At 44.9% G+C, this 14734-nt stretch overlaps 1 protein-coding gene across 3 annotated transcripts in view; it reads right to left on the bottom strand.

Annotated features, from left to right (window-relative positions):
- LOC138449115 (zinc finger protein interacting with ribonucleoprotein K-like) overlaps positions 1-14734 on the bottom strand; it is a 361705-nt gene that overhangs the window by 179400 nt on the left and 167571 nt on the right. For all 3 annotated transcript variants that reach the window (XM_069604746.1, XM_069604745.1, XM_069604744.1), the window contains exon 3: positions 3566-3676. In XM_069604746.1, the coding sequence (XP_069460847.1) occupies positions 3566-3676 (111 nt within the window). The remainder of the gene's footprint in view (positions 1-3565; positions 3677-14734) is intronic.

Here is a 14734-nt window from a genome sequence, read left to right on the forward strand (position 1 = left end):
GCAAGGAGAAGATAAAGCAATCCATGGAATCCCTAAAGAGATTGAACAAAAGAATCACATCCAACTGCATCACCTTTGACCGGGAAAGGAACTATAATGACAACAGTCTGTTAACTGACTCCGGCGGCCAGTCCGGGCGGCCCAGAAGTTGGAGAAGTCCTGGGCCGCGTGCGCGTTGCAGCCCGGGTGAAGAGCATGGCCGTGCCGGAGGAAAGAATAGAAGACCACAGCAGCACCAGTGAGAGCGCCAGCACCACCGGCAATCTGCTCTCCCCGGGGCCAGTTGGTGAGAGGGGGAGGAAGCAGAACTCACCTGGAGCCCTGACCGCAACGTCCTAAGCGGCCAGGGCTCATTGCGGAGTGCGTCGGCTGGGCGCCTTGAGATGGGTGGGTCTGGGCGGAGTCCAACAATGACTTTCCATGCTCTCGCTAAGGCACCGCCACAGAGGAAATTTAACCCTGCGCCTTCTAGGGAGACAATAGGGCTGGCCGAGTCCTATTAAAATTAAACACTGCCGCAGAGAAAAGAGGAAGTTTAACCACTGCGCTGCCAACAGGCAGCATGGGCTCATAAGCGCCAACGAGCCTTTAGGGCTGGCAGAGCCCCAACTAACTAGCACCACCATCATGGAGAAAAACTAAATCGTGGGTTTATGAAGTCCTATCAAAATTAAAACATCAAGCGTTTCCAAAACCCCATTTAAACACAGAGGAGCGCTATAAGAATTCAAAGGGGCTCCCAAGGTACTGTGGGGACACCACCCACCCATCCCATGAGTACTGGGGCTCTCAAAGCCCTAACAATGAACAGTGCTGACATAGCCACTCTCCCTACCAGTGATAGTAGTGATACCAGTGGAGCCACCCGCGGCAGAGCGGGACAGACAGGATCCAGGACTGACCTGATGATAGAGGACCAAAAGGTACTGTGTGTTGAGTGACATGTTATGGGACCATGATGACTGGATAAATGGGAATGTTTTGGGTTAGTGCAGACTGCAGCTGCTAAGGGGTTTGAGAGGGTGTAAAGCAGGCAATGGGTTGAAGCGGGGGGTTGAGGAGAAAACTATGGGGCCCGTAGGCGAGTGTATAGGAACTTGCTTTAAGTTCATTTATTGATGGGTTTGTGCAGTGAGTAGCTATTACTCTGATGAATGCAATATTAAACACTGAAGGGGAAAACTGAATTGTCATATGGGGCTGGTATAAAGAAAGAGAAAGTATTTCTGGCTTTAAAATGTTAACAATGTTTTATATAAAAACCCACAAGGGTAACAAAACGCCCCCTCTGGTGTACTGTGCCTTATTAACACCAAAGAACTCAGGGTGTGGCCCATCTCCTGTATTAACCCTTTTTATTTGTCGGTTGCTTCGCGCGCCCTCCAGAGCAGCTGGTCTGGGATGGTGGGGTGGTATCCCTGGGAGCTGTCTCTGCTCCAGGGGAGGGAAGGGTGCGCACTTGCCCGGAACAGGGTTTTTTAACCAGGTGACATCCGTGCGTCTGTTCCTGGCCCAGAGTATTTATAATACTAGGCTTCCCGGGCCAGAAAGAAAAAAAAACAGGGGCTACACTTGTTCCCCTGGTGGCTTTCTGTAGTGGTGTTCCTGACCAACTACACAAAAAAGCAGCTTGATTCAGTAGGATGAGCAGCATTCTGCCATCCAAAGCTTTTGGTGCTCAGGCTAAATGTTACAGTCCAACCTCTTACCCAACCAAAAAGCTTGGGATAGCACAAGCTATCCCAATCCTTTTTATATGGTCTAGAGTGTATGTGAATGTGTGCATGTGTGGATCTCTGTGCATGAGTTAATGCGTGTATTATTGTGTAGTGTCGATGGAAGGGATTAATGATTCCAAAGAGCCCCAAGTAGGCAAGATCTAGGTGGGGATAAGGGCCCAGCAAGAGGAACAATGGTCCTGAGAAGGTCGTCTGTCCTTTTTCTTTGTTCCCCAGAAACAGCAGATCTTGCTGAGGGCTAAATCTATTTTAAGCTAGACCTAAGGAGAGGTTCTTTGCTTGACTTAGTAGCTCATATTTGTGCGAGTGTAGCTCCCTTTGTGTTGCTACTCAAATCCAATAGTTTGTTAATTATATTAATTTGTCATGTATGTAGCGCTTTACATAGAACACTTTTCATACGATTATGATCGAAGTTGGTACTTGTTCCTACTGTTATCCGAATATTATCCGACTTTAAGCACTGCTTCCCATTCTTCTGCTTCTGCAGAGGCTTGACTCTGTCTGGGGGGATGGGGAGGCAGCGACCCCTCCCCACCTGGGTAGGCGGCATACCAGGTAGTATGTCGGAGAGCTGATCCTACCCCATAGTTAGTGAGGGAGGGAGTGAAGTTAGAAAAGGGAAGGTGAGAGTAGTTGGAGTAGGGGGAAGTTGGAACCAGGAGGGAGCGGAAAAATAAGGTGAGAGCGACAGAGAGCATGAGAGAGAGAAGATGTAGGGGAGGTTGGAAACAGGAGGAAGTAGTTGGTAGAGGAGAAAAGAGCAAGCAGGAGAAAGGAGGAGTGCGAAGATCAGGAGAGGAGAGGAGGGGGAAGATAGAGTGATGAGACAGGTGGGAGTAAGAAGCGGGGTGAGAGGACCTAGGAAAACCAAAGGTGGGGGGGGAGAGAGGGAAAGAGAGGGAGAGTGAAAAAAAGAGAAGAAGAGGGGAGGCAGAGAGCAGGAGGTAGAGCAAGGAGTTGTAAGATATGGGAGAGGAGAGAAAGTGAGAGGGGGATAGAAACAGAGTGAGTGTCTGGGAAGAGAAAGACACATTTGTGAACCACAATAACACAACCTTGGAGAGAACGGTGAAGTAGGGAACCCTTAGGAAGTCCCGTAGGGAGTAAACTAGAGAAGGCCTCGGCCTTAAGGCTCACCTTAAACAGCGGTTACATCAGACAATAGGGGTTAGTGATCTATAGCCTCTGCTACTAAACTGGGGTACAGGGAGGCCTGCGCTAGGGTTGAGAGAGCCCATAGAAGGACGAGGGACAAGGTAGGGAAACCCAATAGCATTAACCTGTGGCAGTCTACCAGGATCATCAAAAGACATATCACATTGTGTGCAAACTTATCAGAAACGCTTGAGCCATCCTCTGAATTCGAGGCACTATTGGAGACATCTCTGACAATGCATAGACATGGGAAGCCAGAAGTCATCCCACCTTTTCCTTGAACAACCACCTTGTAGATATGAAAAGAAGACATGTAAACTCAGGTAAATGTACAATTCACATAATGACAGAAGAATGGAAACCAACCAGGAGGAGCCCTTCTAGCACAGCTCCTCCAACTCTGTTTGAACATATCAATGTAAACAATCAAAAAGCCTAGAGGAACACTCAATGACCGCTAATATACATTCAAGTACCCCTTGCCCTAAAGTGTGATCATGATTTTGCTAGGCTGGGCAGAGGAGAATTTAGATCAGATCTCGTGTAATACTGCTCCAACGGTAGATGGTATACGTATATTTGTGTGGTAAATGCCAACTTTCAGACATGTTCTTGTGCATGGAAAGCTTGAGCTGTGTGAAAATGCCATACCTTTGCTTATCACTCACCTGTAGGATGATTAACACCCAGTGTGGCCTCAGAGTGCTCATTGTCCACTGGACTCTTATTTTCCTTTTCTTTGGCTCTTAATGAAAACACAGACGTGGCGATAACAGGACCTTGTTTGAGAAAGAAACACGTTATTGGTTAATGTCCAGTTCCTTGAATAATTATGAAACACTAAATTAAAGTGGCATGGCAGAACGTGAACATAAGCTGCAAAACACTGGGTGTACGGAGTACAGGAAAAAAGGAGAAAGTGAGCAAAAGAAAGCTGGTGAAGGAGTGGGTAGCGGGATGCCTACGGTTTAAATGCAGTCGAGCTTTAAGGTTAACATTGCGTATCGTTGTTTTTTGTAGTCACAGTTCATCTTTCCAAACATTGGGAAAATATGAAATATGGGGACAAACAGAGCATTCGTATAAATCAAGAATAAGGTGAGACTATATGAATTGAGAAGCAGTTTATTTAGCAATATTTATTATGGAAAGATGTTGTATTCTGTCAATTCATTTGGTGAATGGGGGTTCAGTGAGCGAAAGACTTTGTTTGCAAGTGGATTTATGGGGTGTCCGGACATTTCATCGAAAATAATTTGTCGACAGGACATTTGGTCGACGTAATTTCATCGAAAACCAAATGGTCGAATTTTTTTTATTTATATATATATTTTTAAGGTTATAGTTTAGGGGAAAAAAGGGTTTTATAGAAAAAAAAGGGGGTTGGGGGGCGACCCCCCCCCCAAAAAAAGGGGTAAAAATAAAAAAAATAAAAATTCGACCATTTGGTTTTCGACCAAATTGGTTCGACCATTTGTCCAGTCGACCAATTTTTTTCGATCAAATATCTGGTAACCGATTTATGGAACTATTTCTCTTATAAAATGTGTATTGTTCCTCTAAACTGTATACTCTATAATGTACTAGCATTCATGTTTTTTCAAATATGGATCAGTAAATAGGGAAACTAGGGGTTTTATATATTTTTATGAAGGGGTTGAGTAAGGTGGTGAGCGTACGAAGTAAGAGCTCTGGGAGAGAAGTATTCCCGCCTAGACACAGCGGTGAAGGGGGTTGGAGGGGGTGGGGGGGCATGGTGTAACAGAGTATTCCATTCCAGGGAAGAGAAAAGGGCATCAAGTGCCAGAGACTGGCAGGATGAGAGTAGACATGGGGTAGGTACACCCTCATAGCGCAGGTAGGGCCAGGAAACGCCCATTAGTTGTATATTTCTTTCTAGGTACTCCCACCTTATGCCAGATATTGCCCCATACAACCAGGCGCTGCCACCACTTGCAAGCGAGCACACCCATATTCCCCAGTACTCTACCCACTGACAACGTATGGCCCAGTGTCGCCATTTTATGCCCAGGTACTCCTGATTTCACTTTGTTTGGCTGTGAAACCGTGGTGGGTTTTTTTTGTTGGAAGTTCAAAGGTTTAAGCTAGGTTGATGTCTTGTGGTGGAGTTAGCACAGTAACTGTGTTTTCGTAGTTCAGCTTGGAAAAAACATGCGATTGTATTTGTGTTTCTTGGACTTCTCACCATACAGCTCCCACAGTGGTAAAGTGTCAGTGCCGGGAAGATTGTGATACTTCAAATGTTACAGTTCCAGCACCATTACTAGGGCGACTGTATTTCGAAGGGGGCAGTAATGGTACTTTTTAACAATACGTATACTTGTAGTTCTGGCTCTTTCAAAAATACTTCTATGTTTCTGATCTTGTAGTACGCAAGCATTTCAGCAAAGTCGTTTTATTGTTAATGCTACAGAAAGTGTGATTCTACATAGGGCAGCTGAACTTCTCACAGAGATTAAGAGATGACACTAGAACACCCCATCAAGGTTTTATTTTTAAATGTATAAAACACCCACTTTTGCAACTGAAGGGCATCAGGATGCAGATTTCTGAGCGAGGGGGTGATATGCCAAATAAAACAAGAAAGGCTAGAGGCTTCTGAAGAGAATAATCAAATGTAAAGATGCCCGTGAAAGAAGAGCTCGTTCGCCATTTCTCCTAGGGACAGATCGATTGCATTCCAGAGGGTCGTTGCTAGTGCTGTAGGGGACCGTTTAAACACATTTTAGAAAATGTGCTTTGGGTTGCGTTATGTCTAATGAGACTGCCTTAGCAGCTGCCAGGAGGGCTGCTCTCCCTATGATACAGTAAAGGCACTTTTTGATATATCTTCCATAATTGTGTAGGGTAGTAGCAGCACTTTTCAGCAGGATTGCTGCACACAAGATGATACAGCACTGTCTCTTTTGACAAGGGCAGATATATGTCTAACGTGCGACAGTGCTTGCACCTTCCACCGGAGCTTCCAGACTTGCGATGAGGCAGTGCTTGTAGTTTCAAATAGGATCAAAGCAAAATAAATGATCAAATCAAAAGCAATGTGTAGCAGATCAGAACAGACCTGTTCCGGTAGTTGGATGCCATACACACAGTTCTTACAGGTTATCGTCCTCCCACAGATTCCTGAAATAGCTCTATGCACATGCTGGCACTGTGGCGAACCAGAAGAAGCACTCAGACCAATGACTGACATGCTTCAAGGGTGTGTATTAAAAGTAAAAGAAAACTCCTAGCTTGTCTTATCTCTATGAGGGAAGTTGCCTACCTAGAAACTAAAACTAATGGTGCTTGTCAAAAGAAAACAGTCCTTAGTCCAAAACCCAATCCAACTAATCTGGCCCTACCACTTTGCAAAACTTAACTGAAAGAGAGGCCGGAGCAATGGCCTCTATCTTCGGCTTCTGCCTGGCCCAATCACTGGGATCTCTTGTTGTTAGCTTCACGTTTGTCAGTATGATAAGACAGTTCACACCTTACCTGCAGACTTTGCTGGTCAAAAGAAAATATCCTTCTTATGGTTCCCTCTTCCTCAGAAAAACAAGGTTAGCTTTCCCAACCTTGATTCAAAGTGTTCGTACCTCTCTGATTCTGATATACATGGGGCGCTTGCCTGCTCGGGTATGCCAGGTTCCTGCAACCTTTTTGACTTTCGCAGCTTTGATTCAAAGCGTTTGTTCCTCTCAGTGGTAATCTGTCAGTGGGAGCATTCACTTCCCTGTTGCTGCCTGGCTCTGCTGCTAATGACCTTCTGGGGTAGAGCTCAGGGATTCGGGCCCCTCCCCCCCTGTGATCTGGTCTGAGCGTCAGTTACCTGGCCCGAGGCCCTCCACGACTTCTCTGTCGTCACACCATCAGAGGAAACGGGTGCTTCTGCATCTCCACCTCTCACCCCGGCCTTGACTTCTAGGTCGGACAAGACGCAAGGCTTCTGGCGTCCGTCTAGAATTATGCTCGCTCTACACGCTACCGCTGGCTCTACAGTCTAGCGTGGCTCTGCCACTTCAGGAAGTCTTCTCTACAGAGTCTCACCTCTGCGTAGGAATCACTCTCTTCCCTGCGTAGGAGTTTCCACCCCATGCACAGTTCCTCCTGGGTTTAAGTACCTCATCAAAAACAAAAAGAGCGTGTCCTTTGACTGAGGCACTCAGACGAAATCCAGCATTACCTGAAGCCAAAGAGATGGAAGAAAGGTCACTGGTTGGTGGAGTCAAAACAGGAGTATAAACACTTTGTCCAAGTCCCATGTAGGCAGACAATGTATTCGGACTGGGAGTCCTTGTCCCTGAGAGAGGTGTCACTCCCAGTGAGCTCCCACTTGCCGAGGCCCCTAGGGAGGGTCTTGCAAAGTGGGCTTACCTTTCTAGTGTCACAGGGGGCTCCAGTGTGGGGAGAAAGGACAAATTGATCAGATTAATCGCAGAAGCCAGACATTTTTGAGAAAACAAATCACTTCACTGTGGCTTCATGGCCATCTTGGTCATATTATTACGGGGTCAATGGTACAGAATGTGGCATTGATATGTCTTTATACCGTTTTGCATTATTTGTGACAAAGAAGCTGCTTTGGGAACTTGTTTTATGCCCAAATGTGTTTCTATGTCTTACCCTGAACGCTTCAAGTTTTAAACCTTTGAGGGATTGCAAGCAGCAGATGTCAATTTCAAATAGGCACTATCTTCTGTGGGGCATGGGCATGATTAACAAATTGTTCCCAGACTATGCGTCTGAGAGCCATCTAACAACAGGTCACCATTGTTCATTATGCCCCATAAAGATAAGAGCTATGGACCAGTTCTCGGCCGCTCCAACTGCTGTGTGAGTTGTTCCAGAGCCAGCTATTAAGAACAAAAAGCCCAGCAACTCCAAAGCAAGGAGAAAATCTTCGTGAAGGTGCTACTTTTCATCGGAATTGGAGAGGCAGTGTCAAAGATCCCTTTGTCCAGGTTCAGACTGTAGTTCAGAGGAGGAACTGATCGCAGTCCTATATAAAATGCATCTAAGGCATCCTCCTCGTCTGAACTGAAGGCTCTCAGTCCATCCTTGCTATTTATTTATGTTTATTTTATTGAGAATTTGTTAGGCGCTTATACAACTGAATACTGTTTCAAAGTGCCACTAGCTTAAATGGGAGGAAACAGGGAAAGAATAACAATGGCAAAAACAGTAAACTACAGTCATGTGTGGGATGTCTCAACCCACTAGTTCAGGCCCTGCAACATTACTGGGCATTGCTTGCAGGAGAAACATCATAATGGCCGCCGGAAAGCATGCTGCTCGCTAGAAATCAGCAGAAAGTGCGCAGTAAAAATCTGAAAAATAGGCCGCCATCCACTTTTGCCTATGTCAGTGGTAACACAGGAGACCACTGCCAAAACTCATCATTGGGCTACCCACAAAGTAGCCTGAAATCACTTGAAAAATCAATGCTGATTGCCAAAAAGAAACACAGAGCTGTTTGGAAATCCGTTTTCTTGATTGTCAAAAATGTGCAAAAATCATGGCTCACAAACCACCAAAAAAGATCCAACCTCCTTGTTGGGTGGTGAACATCATTCTACTTCAAGAATCCACAAAAATATAATGTCCACAGAAGTATATGTTATATGAACAAAGTCCACTTTGGAGGATTGCTTGCTGGAAGAAATCTGTCAAAAATGGGTGTAGTACCGTTACTCACCTCTGTCAGAAGACGGCGATTTAAAACCTATCTTGTGTAAAGTTCAACATGGAACTCAAACTATGCCAAAGAAAGACTTGCTATCAGAAGCCTAAGAGGTGGATACAATTCAAAACTATATTCTGAAAAGGCTTGAAGTAGGAAATTGGTTGATGTATTTGTGAAAAATGTGAGTTATATTTTAAGACAAGACAATTTCAGACATTGGGTTTAAGAGTTAAAGTTTCCCACACTGTGCTTCAAACACATTCCACACCTTCTCCCTGAACAAAGGAAACTTCCCCCTGCCCTTGGCTAAGAGAATGGCAGGCTGGTGTGAAAAGGAACTGGGAGGGGCACCCTGGCCTGTTGCACTGAGTGCAGACAATGGGGTCCTTGAGCTGACTAGGAATGCTAATTCGGGTGTGACTGACAACAAACTGCTCTGGCAGGAAGGCAAGCCATGTGACCTTGTGACTCAGCCCAGCTCTGGAGGCGGGCCGGACTGAAAATGTGGATTTGACATTGGATTAAATATATGTTTAAGGATAATACTTCTAAAATATTGTACTGAACTGACAAAAATATGAAACTTAGAGATTGTTTAAATGAAAAATTCGCTCACAGTTTAAGACTAATTTGGAATCTGTGCGATGTTCTGAGGCTGAACCCCGGAATGTATTCATATTGTAGCCATTGTGTTATGTTAGGAACATGAAAAATTACAGAAATATTCCCAGTGGGGATGTGCATGCATGTACAAAAATTAGTGCAGAACTAACATTGAGAAACCCACCAAAAAAGTTGTCATTTACGAACCAAAGCTTGTAGGAACATGGGACTTGAAGGGAGACATGCCTTAATTAATCTGTGATGTGTATATGTAATATTAACAAGTTGTGCATATTGTAAATATGTTTTTAATGAAAAATAAGATATACTGTACAGACACAAAGGGGAGGGTTTTTCCCTAAGCCATAAACATGACACAGGATGACACACTGCTCCTTTCTCAAATCAGGGGGCAGGAAATTCTCTGACCTATCAGATCCTTAGAGGGTTGGGCATAGATAATCAGCCTCCCCACCCACTTTGGAAATACATAAATAGGGACTGCGGAGTCAAGGAGCTAAGTCCCAGTCTGCCCCAGTCTCCCTGCTCTGTTGTTCTGTGAGGAGCTGCACTATTCTTCAGTCCTGTTTCTGTTTCTATTGGGCTACGTGTTTAAAAACTGCATTTCCGCATTGAGCGCGGCGCGGAGTCAAGGAGCTGAGTCCCAGTCTGCCCCAGTCCGCCCCTAGTCCGCCACCTCGTCTCGTCTGCCTACTTTTTTTCAACTGCGCGAAATGACTTTATCAGCCGAAGGCCCGCAGACAGGCAAGAAAACTTCTCAACATCGACGCATGAATCCATGGTTCACGATGAAAGCAGCCACTGGAGACATGGTAAGCAAAGCTGCTGGTTGCGCGCTCCTCGCAACACTGTCCTCACATGCTTTGGCTCCAGTGGCGCCCTCATTGACTCTAGCAGCTTTGTTATTGCCCGGCCGCCCAAGTACTGTTTCAGACTCACTCAGTCTATCGCTCGCTGCATGCTCTACGGATCGAGCGGTCTCCACTCAGGCTTCATTTTCAATTACCAATAATGAACAGCCTTTTTGTGAGCCTATCATGACTGCCAACGTTCCAGCTCATGGAGGGACCGACACAGGCAGCGTTTCTGTCCATCCCTCAGCCTCCCCCCTCGATGACTGTGAGACCAGCTTGCCATATTCCACAGACGGTCTTATTGCTCCTCTCACGAACCACTCATGCCTTCTTTCTAATATTTCAGCTGCCCCAAAGTCTTCTGCATGTAACTTTAATGCAAACTCTCGCGAATCAATTTTGATTGCCTCGGCCAGCCCTGGCGCTTGTTCCCTTGAATAATTCAGTTATTTTCACTGAAAAAAGGATCCTGCCCTTTTTAGTCAGCGACGAAGAACTTTTAAGGATCCCAAACTCTGATGAATCAACTCAGCTGCTTGCCCCTAACTCATGTAGGCAACAGTCCACGATAACGCAGCTCCTTCCACCAAATGCTGACCTAAATTGTCCACCTTTTGACAGTGATATTCTTCATCAAATGAAATCTACATTTTGTCTTCTGCCACAATTTGTACCTACATCTTCGGGTACCCCAACTCATGTTTTCCCACAACAACTTCCAGTGACCACGAAATCTCCTCCTTTATCTTCAAATTCCTCTTTAAACAATAACTCAATATCTAGTGTGAAAAATCCTATGAGGGTTCCCGAGTCTGCTTCAAGTTCATTGGTTCAACTGCTCTTCCTGGTTTATTAAATAAATCCTTCCTGAAGACGAAACCTGGTGGAAGCCTCTCTGGATTGACCATTGATGCTACTGAATTTGGCAATGACAGCGCCTTAGCATGTCAAGCTGTTGAGGCACTTGGACCCTCTATGAAGGGCCCCAATGATCTACCCACTGATGATCCTTTGCCTTCACTTGCAACAATTCATCCAAAGGTGCCTCCACCCCCCCCAAATTCACCTTGACTGGAACGCTATCGCCCAGGCTTGTCGCCTGCAATGCATCGCCGAGCTAAAAGCCAAAGGCAATCCCCAAACATTACCTATGAGTGCTAAGCATGTGCTGAATGCAAGTACTCCTCATGTCTTCCTTACTCACCCTCGAGATGACATTCAATCTTCAAATCTTACCAGAAACTTTGCTCCTTCAAGCCCAAAATTTAACATGGAGAGCTCTTTATCCTCTTTGATGTCCCATGAATTTGTTTTGCCTCCTCCCAGTATCTCTGTTGAAGCCCTCTCCCAGATCCACAACAATGTTCTTGCTGCCTCTGCTGTTGCTCTTGCTCCATTTACCAAATTACTTGAATCCCTGATAGGGACAATAAACGACCAAGGGGCTGCGATCTCAAATCTGACTGCAAAAATCAGTAAAATTGAGCATTTTTCAAACTTCGTGCAAGCCCAGATGGAGAAGGAAGCCAAAAAATCTTTGAGGTGGCAAGATAGGCTAAGCGACTTGGCTGCTCGCCATCATTGCCAAAATGATACTCTAATTGAATGTTTGGTGGAATCAGTGAAATGGTTGCGTAGAAACACCAAATTCTCTTCAATGGGTCGACCTGACATGCGAGATACTTCAACCAGAACCCTCCCCTTACATGGCGCGGTGCCTCCCGAATTATTTGTCAAAGAGGTCGCCCAAATCCCGCCTACGGTGGCCAGTACATCAGCTGGATCCGAAAGTACTCAAAGTAATTTGAATGTCGAGGATCCTTTGACGCTAGACAATAGTTCTCTGCCAAATGTCCATCCAGTACAAGACAAAGCAGTCGCCCATGACCTTTTGTCAGCTAATACCTTTAACATATTTAAAGGTCCTGCCAAAACAATAACAACGAGTCTACAAATCAAGCTGCAAAGAGCATCTGCCAAACCGGAAAAAGAATCTAAGAAAACAACTATTCCACAGAAAAATGCTCAACAAAATGTGAAAAAATTCATAAGAAACATCACGACTCCAAAGAAAACAAGTCTATTTGAGCGGAAATCTAATTCTATTCAACAAGTTCACACAGCTCCAATCTGTTCCTCACGAGTCTAAGGAATCACTCCACAGCCTTCTAAGAACATGGCTAAACGTCGGCGAGTGGCCTCCAGTGACATTTCTATTTCTAGTGCTACTTCAGACTCATCTACTGACCTATGTAACTTATCGACTTATTCGGTCGATACAGATGGCATAACGGACCGCTGTACTGAGGCCAACGAGGCTGCCTTGTTTGAGCAATCTGAGGAGAGAATTTCCTCTGCAAATGCTGTCGCACGGAAGTTGCAATCTGGGGTACCTGTAAAACAACCCCATGCCATCATCAAGAGGGTCAAATTGCCATTGTTAAGCTCAAGGCTAAACCCTAAACAAACTATGAACCAGCGGAAATCTAGCTTGTTTATAGCACCTGGAGCAGGTGAGGCCACTAACCCGGCAAAAACATCCTGTCTGTGGAAACTTCGGCTCCAAAATATTCATTCAGATGGAAATGAGGTGAACTTAAATCGAGCAAATATATTAAAGCTATTCGCTTGTATTCCTCAACTACGATCCATCTCATCTGATGACATCAAAATTGTCGAATAAATAACTGAATTGTCCACTGATCAAGTTTATTGCACATATCTTCTGCTGCTGTGAAAAATCTGCTGTTACAGGCGAACGAACATCTCTTGCTTTATGGTTTTGATCTTACTGTTGAACCACCTATTAATAGATCACCCATAAACGCTCTGAAAAATGACGAAAGGGACGAACTTCGCAGGGCTGATCAGCGACTCGCTCTGCGACAATCCTTAGCTCCCTCTCAAGCAAACTACCAAGACATAACACACCAGGCTCTTGAAGGTAGAACCCCTAGTGTGAAAAGAGTTGTAACGGTTACCTCATAAACTCTGCAGGAGCACTTCTCTGGAAAATCTGGTTGTACTATTCTTAGTGTGTGTTGTTAATCTATGTAGTCTGGTTATCTAAGAAAAAACATTCAGCAATCCTCAATATGCTAGTCAAATGCACCAATTCAGTAATTAATTCTCTAACTCTCCAGGAGTCTTTCCCTTTTGTTATTTGTTGGTGAGCTCTCCATCCTGCTTCTACGCAGGGGCGCTTGTTCTGAAGAATGGAGATGAAATGTAATTTTCAAAAGGGAGTAAGGACCACTAGTGTGCGTGATATGAGAGAGAGAGCTATTGGGAGAAGGTAGGAGTTAGAAACTATCCCTGAGAAGAATAGCACAATTAGAGCCATTCCATTAACAATTGAACATGCAAGAATAGGAACTCCTAACCTTCCTAAACCAAAAACTGAGGAACGACTATATGTGCGTGTGAACAAGTGACCAGACAATGTTAACTGCTGAGAAAATGTATTGTCCTTATTTACATGAAACACTAGCTTTATGCATAATGTGCTGTATGCTAACTAGAGGAGACAACTTCCAACAGCTAACTAATATGACCCTAGTTAGTTCCGCTGACTGGAAAATTGTAACACCCAATATATGATGACTCAAAACTTTGTCACAGGATTGCAGTACCTCATAGTGTGTGTAATAGGCTGACTGACAGGGGAACAACTTCTTACAGCTGACACAAAAACAAGGTAACTCAACTGACTGGAAAATGCACGATAAAACAAGTGCGCACACAACATTAACAGCCAATACTTGCGATAAATGTTGGTTTACAAGACAACGAGCTTCAAACAGCTGAAGGAGATTCAACGAAAATATTCCGCTGACAGGAATGAGCGCGGCAACAGTGCTGCGGCAGACGTGAAGGCAACTTCCGATAATGCTGACTAAAAAACAAACACAATGGAATACTGTGGTGATGACTGGGGAGTACAAGACTAACTTCAGAGGGAACAATGGAAACTACGGTAAAGGATATTTCAAGAATGGGCTGAGGAAAACTGTGACTGGAACTGGCACTGCGGTAAGCGTACACTGCGAAGCAGACGACGCGAAGCGCAGAGCAGGAGCAGGGAGGGGCTTATATATGCAGCGAGTGTGAAGCACTAGACCATCACTATCACTTCCCTTAGGACCACTAGGCCGCCATCTTAGGTAATGAGGAAGTGTCTTTTGCCATATAGCCTAGACATGGTTGTTTCCTTGTTACAGACCAAGCGTGATAAGCCAGGGTCCACAAATTCTTAGAGGCTAATCTAGGGGCATGACCCATGCTCATGACAAGAGTACCCAAGGGACCTCGCAAGTAACAATGAGATAACATTCCTCAACATGAGTTAACACTACTCTCATGGAACACCCGAGGATTCACTCATCTCTTTAATACCTTTTCTGAACCTTTGGAGGATGTGTTTGCCATTTGTTTGCAGGAAACATGGCTTCGGGATCCACCGACCCACGATGGATTCACTAGTCTTATCAAACCCGCCAGAAAAAACAGCAATGGTTGTCCCTTTGCCGGATTGATAACTCTATTGAAAATTCAGAACTGGTGGTCACTTGTGGCTTCTGTTAACCCAAATCCGTTTGTCCAAAGCACTCTGGTTCGACTTTCCTTGACTAACAACACGTCTAATCTGTTAATAATAAACGGATATTGGAATC

Source organism: Ambystoma mexicanum, chromosome 1p (assembly GCF_040938575.1).
Source record: "Ambystoma mexicanum isolate Mex_15411 chromosome 1p, UKY_AmexF1_1, whole genome shotgun sequence".
Taxonomy (NCBI): Eukaryota; Metazoa; Chordata; class Amphibia; order Caudata; family Ambystomatidae; genus Ambystoma; species Ambystoma mexicanum.